Raw genomic sequence first — 15,913 nt, 5'->3', positions numbered from 1 at the left:
GTGTCCACCATCAAGACAATGATGCGGTAAATCACGGTGAGCTGTGGGCACTAAAGTTCCGGTGTTTCGGCGTGGTCCAAGGCCTTGTCCACAGTACGCTCCCACGAAAGGTGTCCTTACACAAGAGACCAAACCTGCATATCAGGAAAACCCTCTACTCTATCTGAAAGGACCGGGTGAGTCTGGAGAGAGAGGACGTCTGTGATATATACCTGAGTGAATAAACCGAGCTGCAGAAAACATATAGTATGGCCTTATTTTTCAATAAAGCATATATACACACACATAGACATAGATTTCTCATATACGTGTATGTATGTGTTTATTTATATGACATAGGCATAAAGGTCATGAAATATATACTCCACATTGTCAGCAGTTTTTACTCTCAGGAAAAAAGGGGAAGGGATGTAGGGGACTTTCGGTACCACAACAGATCTCTTTTCAGAATTTCAGTTAAGTATACTTGGAATTTAAAAGTTTATTTAAGTCCAAAGTAAAATGGACGAGGACTCCACAAGACAGAATGCTATACTAGTCATTAAAAATCATGCCAGGGGAGATAGAATATTGTAGAAAAATGTGTAATAAGCCGAATGGAAAATGGAGGTCTCCACACAGTATACAGGCACACATTGCTCGCTGGTTTTTATGACAGAGGTAATACACACTGATGAAAAGAACAGAAAATAGATGTTAATGTGTTAATTATTATCTCTGAGTACTGGCACCAGGATAGATCCATTTGACCCTTTTTTCATACATTTATATTAAATACACACTATTTTTCATCTGAAAAATGCATTTTTAGATGTCTAGTACCACACATTGGAAAATTACACGAGTACTTACAGAAACAAATAACTAGGAGACACCGCAGCAGCGTCACAAAGTGTAGAAAGGGCGATCCTGAATAACACCACGCAGTTACATAAGGACCCACAAAGTGAGAGCACCTGCTGTAACAGGGCGCGGCCCCCTTCCATTTGTCAGATGTGTCTTCAGGGCTGAGGCAGTTCTGAGCACGGCCAGTGTCAGTGCTGGTGTCTGGATGGATGCCACTGGAGGTGAGGGCACCTGCAAGCCGAGAGGAAGAACAGAAATCATCCTCTGCTTTTTCTGTCTTGTTTCTTTGTTACTTTTAAAGAGAGGCGGAAATAAGATAAACTGGATCTTTCCTACTGAAATTTCAGTAATGAAACCATTTTTAAAGTGATCACAACTTATATTCTGCCTATGACTGTCTTTTCAACAAAGCATCATATTTATAAAACGTTAATTAACTCAGTTAATTAACTCCCTGTTGAAACATTCTAGTAAAGAGCATGAACTGCAGTATGTAAAAGAACCACACCTGCAGTGACTAGCTCAGCTGTCTTGACGGCAGTGCAGTCAGCCCCCACCATCCCGTGGCCCTGAGCTCCTGATGCTGGTAAGAGAGCGCGCTGCTGCCTCAGATGGAAAGAAAAGGTGAAAGCATTTTCTGAAATCTACAGCACTGACAAAACATAACTGATAAATCCCAGGCTCCTTTGAGGCTGTCATTTTCCGTTTCTGGCCAACACCCGTCAATGAGCAGAACCACCCCATTCCCGAGTCATGGGACTCACGTGGGCAGAAGTTTTGGAGAAATTTCCAGGTATAGAATGTAAACCAACTATACATAAAACTCTGAAAAAGAAAAGATGCAATAATCTGATTTTGGAAGACACTAAAATATTCTCCTAAGCCTTAGTACTTGGAAAGGCTGGGCTTCTACTAAGCCACTTATTTATTTCACAGCCAATGAGCATCTCCCACAAACCCTGTTTCCCTGTGTCTGCTGGGAGCTTCAGGCACATTGATGTTGTCTATCTTATAAGTCACAAGGCAGAGGCGTGTGTCTCACGCTGGCAACTCTCACACAGGCTCAACTCCTAGCCTCACTGTATGAACTTGGCCCCATTTTCTCACCTGTTTATTTGGTACCTGTTCTTCTGTAAGCTGCCTGAAATGCTTCTTGAAACAAGTCAGAAGAATGAGTGGGTAGAGAAATGGACAGATGGACAGGTGAGAGATGGGCAGAAAAACAGAGAGTCTCCAAGAGAAGGGGAGCAATCAAAATTACCTATGCAAAACCCTCTTCTAGTCAGGGAAGGAAACCACCACGGAGAAGTGTGAAGAGGCAGGTTGCTTAGGACTGTTTCCTGGATTCCATGAAAAGTCACACCAAGAGATGAGAGGGTAGAACTATAAATAATAAAAGAAAAAATCATGCATGTTTGAAAAATATATCTACATTATGTACTTTCTAAAGAATAGAGTCAAATTAGCAAGGCCCAATAACACAATCCTTGGGTATATACAGAAGTGAGAATCCCATCTCCAATCTGCAAGGCATCCCTTTGGAGCACTGAGAGTCTACACGGTGCAGTCATAAAGCCATCACCGCAAAAGCGATGCTATCCTGCACTTACGAGGAAAGAGCAGCTGTGCTCGGTCTGCCTACACGTGTCTTTTACACCCCTCAGCACCTCTACGGGGGAGGGACGCCTAGCGAGCCCCATCTCTGCAGGACAGAAAACAAGTCCAAGAGAGGCTAAGCCGACCTACCAATTCTCCATCTCACAGGACTTGTCACTCCAGACCAGGACTCGAACTCGGACCCACGTTTGTAACCACAGTACTACCGTATTTTATGTGCTTTTTGTGTGTATAATACATTTGTTTCTGGCATGAAAGGGTATTTAATAAATGATCGGTTGTCTTGTCTATCTCATTAGTTCACAATCTTTATATTTTTGAATTGTACTCTTCCCCTGGAGAAAGGAACGGAAAGAGCGGGGGTCAGAATGAGGTGGGGCTCCATTCTTTATCTGTTGCCTCATCTCATCCAAGTCCCCAAACAGGGAGAAAGAGCAAATGTTCTCTTCATCATTTAAAGAGAGGGCTCCAGTGACGGTGACTTACTCAACCCCAAAACCAAGTCTGGGGGAAGGGCACATGCAGCAACGAGAGCAGTATCACCTGTAGGAAGGCAAAAAGAGCTCAGGGGATGGCTCAATGGGTCAGCCTGATTTCATTTCAATCGATAATACAATAGCACACTCTAAAAAAACTAGAATGCAATGGATTTCCTCTTTCTTGACATCTAGCAAGTTTCCACATCTCACATGTAACATTATCACGAACTAGTGAAAGGAAGAGTCCACAGACAAGGAAAATCAATGCCACAGGCAGGCTGAAACACAGGCTGGAGGAAAGGAAGGGAAAGGGCATAGTAAAGAAGAGGGGAAATTCTGGGAAAAAGACATCATCACAAGGACTCTCAAGCATCATCCAGCAATCATATAATCATTCTTTCAAGAGAGAGTTACTTAGGTCCTATTTTGTGCAACACTGTACAGTGGGCGAAGCAAGAGCACAGCGTCCATGGTGGCAGCAAGCTGCGGAGCTCCAATACACTTCTGATCCCGGTACCTTGCACACTTGTCCTCAGTATAAAGGCAAAATATATAGTAAAATAATCCAATGTAAACTCTATGCAATGCTGAAAAAAATTAAAGAATACCTAAATACCTGGACAGACACACCACGCACATTCCTGAATCAAATGACAGCATTCTTGGGATGGCAGTGCTCCCCAGAGCGATCCATATATTCAACGTGGACTCGATCACAATCCCAGTGGGTTCCTCTGCAGAAACTGACTATCTGCTGCTACAATTCATATGGGAATTCGAGGATCTCAGTAACCAAACCGTACTTGAAATAGAAGAACAGTTTGAGAGGACTTGTAATTCTCAATTTCAAACCTTACAACTGTATCTCCAGGTGAGATTAGAGGCCATTTTTAAGTTATAATTGTGTTTATCCTTATTTTCTAAATTCTGTACAACGAATATACCTGTTAGAATAAGAAATTTAAAAAGTAAGGTATCTTTTAAAACATGCAAACCTATTCATTCATTGGGAAAAAAATATTTTGACTATAAAGAAGTAAACAAATATCTAGTGAAAAAGGACTATTTAAAAACAAGAGTGCATTTACATTTTTTGTAAATTGGAAACTGAAAAGCACAAACACATCAAGTTTCTAGGGAGAGTGTTGCAACATATTAATTGTTATTTCCAAAATTCTAATTGAACAATGAAAACTCAAGAAAGAGAAAATCTTGATTGACAGCCAACTGCAAACACATGGAGAGCAAAGGCCTAGAAATCACAGTTCCTTTAACTCTGCTACTAACTCAATAGGAGAGGAAATTCCTCAGTGAGGGGACAGTGGAATCCCATGCATAAGACAGGATACACAGTACAAACTGCACTAGAATTGGGGGTGATTTCCATAGAAGAATTCTAAAGTTACAACATTGATGAAAAACTATAAAAACACTGACAGACAGATTAAAACACACAGTCATATATATTATATAAAAACATATGAAGTCTGCCCCCATGTTGCATAGAAATACAAACATATTTGTTCATTTATGGGCACTGATTACTTTATCCCAGGTAGACTATTTCAACTAAAATAGATAATCAATAATACACTCCTCTTGTCAAAACTAGTTGATAAGTTACTCTGCTATGTATGCATAATGTGTCTAAGATAGATTTAAAATTAGTGAAAAAGATTTTTGTATGGTTTCTTGAACCCTTCTCAAAACACCAAGCTTAATTTTAAAATAAATCTGAGCAGTATTTCTATATGATCTTTTCCCTTGTGAAATGAACAACACAGTCTGTTGTCAAAATTCTTTCCTTACAATGATTCACGAGCACCGTATACTCACAAAACTGCTGGACAGCAAGGCACTATCCAGACACTGTGACAAATCAAATGAAACACAAGGAAGACAGTGACCCTATTCTGCAGGGCTTATAATCTGTTCCAACACCGGGTTTTTATTTGATTTGTTTGATTGGTTAGAAAAATAAAATCACTCAAGTACATTCTTCTTTGAGCATTATGTAAATCATGACTCTCTTTTTAGTGTCATGAGCAGGAAAGACTTGAGTATGAATTGATTAGATCAACTAGGCACAATCATCGCTGGAGCCTGTGTAATAAATAAGTACATGAGATCTAAAATAAACCTACACAGATCTCTGCAAGGAAAATGAAGAGGTGAGTTCCCCAATGAGAAAACAAACAATCAAGAAATCAAAAAAGGAAAACTTTTTCATTAATGATTCCAGGCAGTAGTGGAGCATGGTGGTGAAGATCACAGATGCTGGGGACAAACATGAGGGTCTGAAATCCCACAGCACTGGGTAGCTGTGACACTGATATTTCAGTGAAATTTTCTGCACCTCAGTCTCCTATCCATAGACTGGGGACAGCCACAGCACCCATCTCCTAGAACAGTCTTAAGAATTAAGTTATTTTTTATATAAAAGTTTAAATAAAATACCTCAGATTTTAAATATTACCCCAAAAGCTCAAGGAACAAAGAAAACAGTGATAAATTGGAGTTCATCAAATGTTAAAAATTTGCTTCAAAGGACACCATCCAGAAGGTGAAAAAACATCAGAGAGGAGAAAATTTTTTCAAATTATTTATCTGATTAAGTATTTGTATCTTCAAATAAAAGAAAAAACTCCTACAACTCAACAAGAAAAAGAGAACTCAATTAAAATGTGTATAAAGTATCTGAAAATGTATTTTTCAAAGAAAATATACAAATGGCCAATAAGCACAATCAAACGATGTTCAATATCATTAGCTGTAAAAGAAATCAAGTCAAAACCACTAGGAGAAACCGCTTCACACTTACTACAATAGGTTATAATAAAAAAAATGTGTAACAAGCACTAATGAAGACACAGAGGAAGCGGAGCGCGCAGCCCTTGCTTTTGAGGATGTAACACAGGGTGGCCACTTTAGAAAACAGCCTGGCAGGTCCTCAGAGAGTTGAACATTTGGTTTATGAATGACCCAGCATTTCTGCTCTCTGGTCACACAAGTAAGAGAACTGAAAACAAATGTCCACATAAAAATTCCTACAGGAGTATTCACGGCGCCATTACTCTTCACAAACAAAAAGCAGACACAACACAAACGACTATCACCTGATGAATGGGTAAACAGTAGGGCCCAGATATACAGTAGAATATAATTCAGCAATAGCAAAGCATAGAGTACTGACCCAGGCCACAACCTGGAAATACATTGAAAAAGTTACTCAGTGTGAAAGAAGTCAGTCACAATAGACAGTTCCATTTACATGAAATAACTGGTTTTACATGAAATGTCCAGCACAGGCAAATCCATAGAGAGAGAACAGTGGCTGCCTGGGGCTGGGGGAGGATGAGGAAGATGGGAATGACTGCTTGTGCATACAGGGCTTCCTGTTGGGGGATGAAAATATTCTAAGATTGACTGCGATGCACAATTCTGGGCTTTGAGTAAAAACCGCTGCACATTTTAATGGGTGAATTGTATTAAAACTGTTAAGGACAAAAGCACCTAGGGCCAGAACCTTCAAATAGTAAATGCAAATTGCTAACTTTTATTACAGGAAGAAGAAACTGCCCTCAGCATGAAAGCAGGAGATCGGCAAATATGGGTTAACAGAATTGGACAAGAGCATTTCACTTGAAAGAGTTGCTGAGTGTACACGAAATATTCAGAAATAGGAAAATCAGCTTGACATCACGAAGAAGCATTCTGCTTCAAATGCAGATCAAGGATTCGGCAAGCCCAGCTGCTAGAAATAACCAGAGAAGAAACCTGGTTCTTACAACAAGCACCAGAGCCAACAAGGAAATGGTGGTGAGGAAAGCAGGCAGCCAAAAATCTGGAACAGTTTGCTACAAATAATTTCTCCACTGAAAATTCAAAAATAAAATGAAAGTGATGCAATGCTGAGCTGGCCTCACGTTAAAGGGCTTCCTCTGCTGCTCGACAGTTCTGTAACCCCGAATGAGAGACTCAGGAGAATCAGCATGGCTCCTGGCAGTCCCCAAGTGACTGCCCTCCAGCACGTTTACCACCATCACATCTGCCAGGGTTGTATTGCAGAGAAGAGACCAACTTCTAAAAGGCACAGGAAATGTTTACCAGGGAAGAAAAGGCTGCTGTCAGTCCTGGGACAGAGGCAGTGTGAGCAGAGGCCAGAAGGCTGCAGGTGAACTGGAGCAGACCTGGGGCAGGAAGGGACCACGGAAGAGCAGATCTCAATTTTCTACTCTCTCTCCCTAGAGGTAGGAGAGATAAAGCCTGCATCCTTCTCACCTGGAACTGTGGGTTCTGGCTGGCAGAAGTCTTACGTACAGGGAATGAATACTCAAGACTCTGTGGAAAAAGTCACGAAAGAGAGAGGGCGTAGGGACCCAACTCCACGAGCCTCTCAAATGATCCCATATTTATTGTGTATAATCAAAGGAAAACGTCATTAACAGTTGTGTGATAGTAAGCAGGAACTTGGGGAAAGAAGGATGAGACAGAGATTGTAGAATCCACCATGAGTACAAAGGCTTAGTGTATCTTTAGGTAAGTCATGGGGTGAGGGGAATAAGATACATCCTTTAGACATGTGAATTACAAAGCAGACCACCAGACCAGCTAGGTCCTTGCTTGGGGGATAATAGAGTATCTAACTGCACACAAGCCCAGCCTTTATAGCTGTGGGCCTGGGTCATTGCTTTGCGATGAGCAGAGTGCTATCTAAAACATCATCTACGCAAGCAAAGCATTATCTCTGCTTTTTAAGGCAAGGAGACAGGAGTGAGGATGCACAGGCACTTGCTTGCAAAGCAGTTACTAAGCATACGTTTTCTTCTTAAATTTGACAGGCGGCTGGGGTCTGTTACAATTTGTTAACCCAATCATGGGCTCCCACATGGAACCATTATGGAGGACACCCTAAGGTGACAAATCCTGGCTCTGGGTCTTTTCCTGCCAGCTTCAGCCACTCTAGCAGAGTCTAGGCACATTCCTGAATAATGATCATACAGAACCACCCACACTGTTAACTCCTGGTGCTTGAAACTTAATTTTAGCTCTACACAACTTAACGTAGAAAAGTTTCAGAAATAAAAGATATTATATTTACTTTATATCTCATCATAGGACTGATTTTTCTGATTGCTCTAAGCTGCTTCTTCTTGGTAAAGCACCTAATTCTGCAGGTGAATTCAGTACTTTCTTTGGGCATAACTAGCCAGTTTGGGCTCGCTAACTTCTATTGGTCAAATACCGATACACTTAATTGATTTCATTGTTCATCAATTTCAGCTGGGAGCAGAGGGAGTGTCACTCTGTTCCTCAGCCCACCCTCAACCCTTATCATCAGCAACTCAGGCCTCCGGAAACCAAAAAAAGCTTTTGTTTCCCTTCTACAGTTTCAACAAACCCAACAGGATACATAAGCCTGGAGAAAGAATTCAACACAAATGTTAAAACAAAAATCAATAAACCTGAAGCAACTCCATCTCCGAATCATGATACACAATGACATGAGATTAAGTGTGTCAGGCCCAAAGCATGGGTGAGCCTGACCACCTGATTTCTATTCTTCAAAGGAAGGAAAGTTTTCCTATTTTTTATTATCACTCTGTCATTGTTTCTGATTAAGCCAAAAACTAGTTTATGAAATAATTAAGCATTGAAATAACAGATTTTTGTTGTATCAATTACAGAAGGCATTCAGAGGTGTTAGGAAAAACCACCTCTGTAAAAAATGCAAAATTTCTTCCACTGTGAAGAACACGTATACAAAATGCAACAGAGAATTCAAGCTCTTGTGGAGAGGAGCAAAAGCCACAGAATCAAAGCAAAGTCATTACTATGAGTCAACTCAAAATTCACTGGACAATCATGTTCAATGCATTCAATGAAATTTAAAGGCATACTGCAAACCATACACTTAATGATCTGCAGGCTAGAGGAAGAATTTCTCTCTTTAACAGACAAGAGTAATCAATAGGGTGCCCCACCAAACAAGGACCAAAGAACAATCAGGTTTTTAACAGTTCTGATATATCAGCATTTTCTAAAGATCAAAATCCAGAAATTTTAAACATTGATTCACACCACAATGAAACAAGCACTTAAAAAAAAAGAAAAGAAAATAAGCACATAGAACATGTACATAGATCAATGAGAATTTCTTGAGACGCTGGAAGAAACAGGCTATAGTCTTTTACTTGAGAAATAAAACTACTTTTAAAGATAAATGCTAAAACACATTTCATCATTCATGTTGCCTTGAAAAATCTGAGGCACTTGTATCTGATTAGAAAAGCAATTCTGAGTAATAGTGTGTTACAATTCAGAGCCAGTTTGCTTTAGAAGAAAAGAGAAAAGAAAAGCTACCGTTTCTCATATACTGCACAAAGTGTGAAGTGTCTCCCTGCCTCTTTCTCCTCCCGTTTTCTAAGCTCATGCTTCCCAACCCTTCTGAAACAAGTATGAGAACCTCTTATTCCCGCCAATATGCCAAATGACAAAAGAAAATCAATTTATTTGTGTAAGTATATGCTTAAACCTTGAACTGGAAGAGAAAGATATCAGAAGTCTATATGGAACTTATTTCTACATTCCTGAAATCACACACACAAACGTTCACACAGACACAGACACAGACACATACCCCCTGGATTACTGGGAAATTCACAAACTTAGGATTTCCATCTTCTAGAAGATAACTTTGTAGTTAGTTTAAAATACAAAACTGTCAGCTTTGGAAAGCCTTGATCACCTGCTAAACCATCCAAATATCAAAGAGACCCAATTAGCCTTCTCGGTAGAATGTAATTTCCCATGATGGCAAAACATACCCTAAAAAGTCCTGGATCTAAGTCTCGTGTTTATCACTAGCTATGATCGTTTTTAAGCACATTAACAGATTCAGAAACTTATGTCTCAACAGCATTTATTCTTATTGAAATAGTATACGTGTTCATTTGCCTATACAGAGACCAGGTCCCATGATGGAGTTTAAGAGCTATTTTGTGTATTGCAATATTTATTTTTAAGTGCAGAAAAGGAGGGTGGGTATTACTCAGTTGTAGAGCACCTGCATAGCATGCACAATGTCCTGGCTTCAGTCCCCAGTACCTCAAAAAAAAAAATAAATAAAATAAGGGCATATTTAAAAATGAGTAAAGTTATAAAAAAATGCAGACTAAAAACCACTGCAATCTAGGAGACACAATTACAATAAAAAAAACAAGAGTTTCTATCAATTATTGGCTATTTGCCAATCGCAGAGACAACCAGAAATCACACCTGATAACCATCACGTGTGATTCTCAGCAACCCTACTAAGTAGACACGGATGGGAAACCAGGCTCTGCAGATGAGGAGACGGAGCTCAGAGGAGCCGGGGATGCTGACCGTCCTGCTTCCCGTGACACCACATCAGCCCAGGGCAAGCGCTGACGGAGCTGCAATGAGGGGACACCCAGCTGCATGGAACCTTGGGGCACTGGGGAGTCCCAGAAAACACTAAAAACTGTTCAGTGAAAAACCAGCTCAAATATAATACACTGTGCCACATTCTTTAAACAGGGAACATGAGTGAGACCTTTTGGATGCCTCCGTGTCCTTTCTGCCATCGTCAGTTACTTGCCCTCACAGCGTGACCAGTGATGAACTGGACCCCATATGAAGCGCACTCAGATGGCAGAGCATTTGAAGCTGTTTTATGAAGTTTGTAAGACTCTGTCTGTGCCTCACACAGGCGGTCATCCATCACTTCTCACCGGTGTGGATGTACCACCTGAAATCACTCCTTTCTGCTTTTTAAAATCCCTTCATCTACTCCAGACTTTTCAATAGCAAAGAAGCAGCTAAACCACAGACAGTGGACAGCTTTTCACCAAATTTCTTGAACAGCCCATCGGACTACCTGGAAGCCCTTTACTTTTATTAAACCCACTTCCAGGTACTTCATCATTTTCGGATTGGTGGACTTGGCCTCTGACTGAGCTACTCAGAGAGCTCCCAGCCTCACATCCGTGAGAGGACCCTGCTGTTGGGAGAAATCAGTGAGAAAGGCGTACATCCCCCAGTCATGTCTGCATGGCTAGAAGTGCCACAACGTGCTAAAAATTTATACCATCATAACCCCTGGGCTCCCATGGACTGGTTTCACATTAACCAAACTCATGAGACACTGATGCAAGAAAACCAGAAATTTAACTTATTAATGTAACAGAAGATGTGAAACTATGAACCAGACTGCAATATCAGAGTTCAACCATGAGTATATGTTCTCCTCCACGGCCCAAACACGGGCAGGCAGTCACATGGCAAGTGTGGACAGAAGCAGAGCAGGAAGGATTTCTAGATGAATTCAATGGACTAAATTTCTGTTATACCAACAGATCTGCTGCCTGGAAAACAATTAATTCTAATCACGGTGCACTCTTCGTGGACAGTTGCCGAGACACGACTGTGAGCACCTGTGTAACTCTCCTTTCCCTGTCCTTTCTGGGCTAATTGATGCACAGACGTACAGAAATCAAGGGATGCAGATACATCTAAACACCCAAAGCCCATTCTGGGAGCCACAATACCATACAGCCAGGGTTAAAATACTTGCTCTGCCACTTACTAGTTCTGTGACCTTGGTCAACTTACCCTCTGTGTGCCTCAATTTCCACACTGTGAAACTGGGATAACAATCAAACCTTCCTTACTCGCTTGTTGAGAAGATTGAAGGGTTCATTTCTGTAAAACGCTCAGAAAAGAATGTAGCACATTTTGGGTGCTCAACAAATGTCAAATTAATATTACAGTGGTTTACAAGTCTCCTTCCTAATCATCTTCTGTGTTTCCTGGCTAGACTAATACCCAAAGGAAATTCTTATTTCTCCTTTTATAAACTCATGGGATGAACCCTTCTGTTCCATCCCACCACCTGTTTAAACTGATGGAAGGGATACCTCCTCCCCACTCCTCTGGGCCATGCAGAGTGCTACTCCCTTCACAGCCCTGACCCCTGGCCCACAGCTAGCCCTCCTCACATTAACAGATTGAGTTGTGATTCCGGGGAGACAAGCAGGGCATGTGAAACCCTTCCTTTCCCTCCAGTGTTGACTACCCTAGGGAAGCACCCTGGATGCTCAGCTCCATTGCAGAACAGCCCTGTGCATGATGGGGCTCATTCTCTCAAGGGAAGGCTTGCTGTGGCCCAGAGATACCTGGGACAGGGTGAGTCTCTACTTCTGGGACACAGTATCATGACACTCATTTATCCACAGCCCTGAAGTTCATGGAGAACGTGGCTTCATCAGTAACAAAGAAGACATTTATCGCCTGCCTACTCTTTTGTGTCATCTCTCAGTTGGCTGCTGGAGACAACATGTGTATAAGTATTGGTTCCCCTTAGGCCCCAACATATATGAAGTAACAAAAATTTCTGTGGCTTAACGTTGGTCCAGGGCGACTGTGTAACAGTTCTGACTCTGCTGATGCTAAATTATGGGTGTAGGAATTATGGAACGTCCTCAAATATCTTTCATCATAAAATCAGCTTTTCTTATTTTCTTGTTTCTTTGTAATTACCAAAGACTATAAAATGATGGCTGCACACAAAACAGCAGCTAAAGTTTATGAGCTCTCTTGACATACCCACTGTGGTAAACATGTTACATAATTACTAATTCTCACAATTCTACAAAGCAGATATGAGTGTCCCCTTCTCACAGACGAGGGGAAAACTCAGAACGAGCTGACTCAGGATCACATGGTTCAGTGTCAGCACGTGCAGGCAAACCCAAGTCAAGAAACTACACCCCATCATATATGTACCAAATCAACTCCCACCAATTAACACACAGCGGCGGGGTCAATACTCAGGGAACTCAACACACCTTTCAGCTTTATGGTGCTCCAGAGGCAGCTTCTAGCTGTTTTATAATATCCCGGCTCACTGGTTTCTAACACTAGAAGAAAAGCCCGATTTTGCCATTGTTTGCACAGCAAGTCTGAAATGTTCACAGCGAGATAAAAGAATAAAACTATGATATAAGCAGAAAAAATTTTCCAGGTAGAAAGACATAATGGACGTTGTGCTATTCTGAAGCATTAAGCAAAGGAATCAAAATAAAATCACATTGTTTAAGCCTTATTTTACAAACAGAAAAATTAAGACTGTAAAAAGTTGCAACAGCGCCACCTATGGCTAAAAAGACCTTCCAGGTTGCCGGGAAACATGCAACACAAAAATTGACTGTAAGATGAGAAACGAGAATCAGATAACTAGAAGCTTATGTAGCATATACTGCACTTTGCTTCGGGGGGATGGAGGGGTATTCAGTATTTAATCTGATATTGCTAATACTCCTAAATATAAACAAAAGACATAGGCTCATGGAAGCTCAACTTAGAAGAGGAAAGAATCCAGTCCAGCCACTTCATTTTACACGAGGGGAGACTGAGACCTGAGATCTGTCCTCCTGGCAATCAGCAGCAAAGCTCTCCTAGGTCTCATGTCTTGCACTGTAGTAAAAACCAACAGAACTGTACTACGCCTATATTCATAAAAGTCACGTCTGTATTTTTCCAACAGTAGGTAATCTAAGTATCTTGCAAAATACTTCTCAAAGAGCCAGGAAATCATAGAAGGGTATTGAAATACAAAAACATTTATTTACATATTAAAACAGCATGAGCTTTATTCTCTCTATTAAAAAAGTGACATGTCAAATCAAAATTTTGAAATTTTAAAACCTGAAAAGAGTGCAGAAAAAAATCAAAATTTTCTTTAGTCACAAAAGAGAGAAGCTTATTCCCTGATAATAATCAATGTGGATTTTTCTAAACTTAATGGTTCTGGTCAGGATCCCGAGAAATTAAATGTCTGATGGATGGTTACACGGCAACATGAATTCTGAGCTTACATTCTGTGTAAATAATCTTCAAGGTCGTCTGCTTAAGGCAATTTAAGTAGTCCCTGTCTCACTAGAATGACACAGATTTCATTAAAGCTTCATACTGCACTTAAAAAAAACAATCCTAGTTACTTTAAGCCATATTAATGTATATCATATATACACATATTGAATATGCATCAGAAATAAGCTACCCTTTTTAGTATTCAGAGTTGATACTTCTAAACTATCAGTCACTGTGAAAGCACATTTTTATTAAGCACCTCTACGGTGCTTTGTATACAAGGCGTCCAGCTCTCACAGTCAGACAAGGTAAACCATATTACTCAAATTTCACAAATGACGAAATATACTTAAGCCATGTAAACAACTAAGATATTCATCATCAGGAAAGAAAAGAGTAAGGATTTTACTTACAATACTCACTGACAAAGTTTTCTTTCATACTAAGACTACATAAAACAAATTCAGTGTTTGGAAATTTTTCAGTAAATAAGCACCACTAGAAAAAACAAGTAACATCATTAGCAACAGTTGGACTTTCAAAGACCACTTCTCTCTTGCACAATAGTTATTTTAAATGTTTTGTTTTTAGTTCTCACAAAGCACTAAATTAAAAAACTATTTCCTTTACAGTCATTACCTGAGAATAAAACATTTGTGAAAATGTACAATTTTAATTTATGCCACTCTGCCTCTCATTCTCACTGGTGTCTCTCCTTTGAAGACCTCATCAGGCTGAGATAGCTAAAATCGGTCATTTATGGGCTCACAGGAGTTCGGGAAAACACTCAACGGGAAGCTGATTAGAGGAGCAATTGAGAATTCATCCTGTGCAGCCTGGATTCCAGCATCGAGCTAGCCACCGCCAGCTGCGTGTCATTTGGGGCAAGCTGACCCATCTCTCAATCCCTCAGCTACAAAAAAGGAGACACTGATACCTACAATCAAACACTTGCTATGAAGTAAAATATGAGCAAAGCATTTTAGCCTCAGTTAGGCGTCCACTCACAGCGAGTTTGGTCATTATGATGATGAGGATGGCTGTTAACAAATTAAGCTCGACCAAACAGGAGAAATCACCTTAAAGGAGAAACATTTTAAGTCCATGAGTATTTCCTTTTGGGTGGACTGTAGAATATTCTATAGATTTTTTTTTAATAAACCAAATTTTGTCCATTAATTGTAGATTTACAGGTTCATGGACAAGTCTCCAGAAAAATAATTAGAGGCCTCTAACCTCTGAAAATTAAGATGTAAATTTAAAAAAAAAAATCAGGGAAGAGATTATACCTCATTTGGGAGAGTATGTGCTTAGCATGCATGAGGCCCTCAATTCAGTCCCCAGTAACTCCATCTAAAAACTTTGTTTTTTAAGAAATAGAGAATTAAAGCAAAAGGGTGGAGGAATACGGAAATTTTTAGAGACTCATCTCAGATTTAAGATAGGGAAGAAACCATCCAATTCTCAGAAGAAATCTTGAGGACTATGTAAACTGGATCTGAGATGTCTAGTCTTTTAACATTATTCATGAAATCATATTACCAAGTCTTAAAACTACCTGATAACCCACAGTGGTGATACTGATCATAACAGCTACCATCACGTATCGAGCTCCGGCTAGGACTGCTCTGTTCTGACATCTCTACCCCTAAGGCCTCACCAGGCGGAGAGCACTAAATTCGGTCATTTATGAGCATCTCGTGTAAGTCCTCCATTTGTGCTTCTCACTCTCCCCTCACCAGCTCCTCTGAGGGAAGCACTGTTATCATCTTCCCCACCCGCAGATAAGGCCACTGAGGCACAGACACTAAACCCGTTCCAGGCCACATTGGAATTAAAGGACGTCTGTATTTCTGCTGTTTTGCTTTTGACAAAGGAATCTGAGATATCAATTCAAAGCAGACTGTTAAATAATCAAGTCTGTCAGGTCTTCACCTCAAAGAGCAGATACTATAAATTCCTGCTGTAGGATGAGGCTGCCGTCACAAACTGACTCAGCTTGAAATTAATATCCAAGATGAAGCAGCGGATACACGTAAATATTCACGATTGTCAAGTCTGCCCACGGGTCTGGGCCC

At 40.4% G+C, this 15,913-nt stretch overlaps 1 protein-coding gene across 1 annotated transcript in view; it reads right to left on the bottom strand.

Annotated features, from left to right (window-relative positions):
• Positions 1-281: 281 nt before the first annotated feature.
• LOC140695134 (uncharacterized) overlaps positions 282-15,913 on the bottom strand; it is a 31,199-nt gene continuing 15,567 nt past the window's right edge. Inside the window, exons 5-6 of the mRNA XM_072958031.1 lie at positions 853-1,077; positions 282-670 (exon numbers count right to left, since the gene is read on the bottom strand). Coding sequence (XP_072814132.1) covers positions 549-670; positions 853-1,077 — 347 coding nt within the window. The 3' untranslated portion in view covers positions 282-548. The remainder of the gene's footprint in view (positions 671-852; positions 1,078-15,913) is intronic.

Source organism: Vicugna pacos, unplaced genomic scaffold (assembly GCF_048564905.1).
Source record: "Vicugna pacos unplaced genomic scaffold, VicPac4 scaffold_152, whole genome shotgun sequence".
NCBI lineage: Eukaryota > Metazoa > Chordata > Mammalia > Artiodactyla > Camelidae > Vicugna > Vicugna pacos.
The sequence above is the reverse complement of the archived record's forward strand: the minus strand, read 5'-3'. Positions and strand labels throughout refer to the sequence as shown.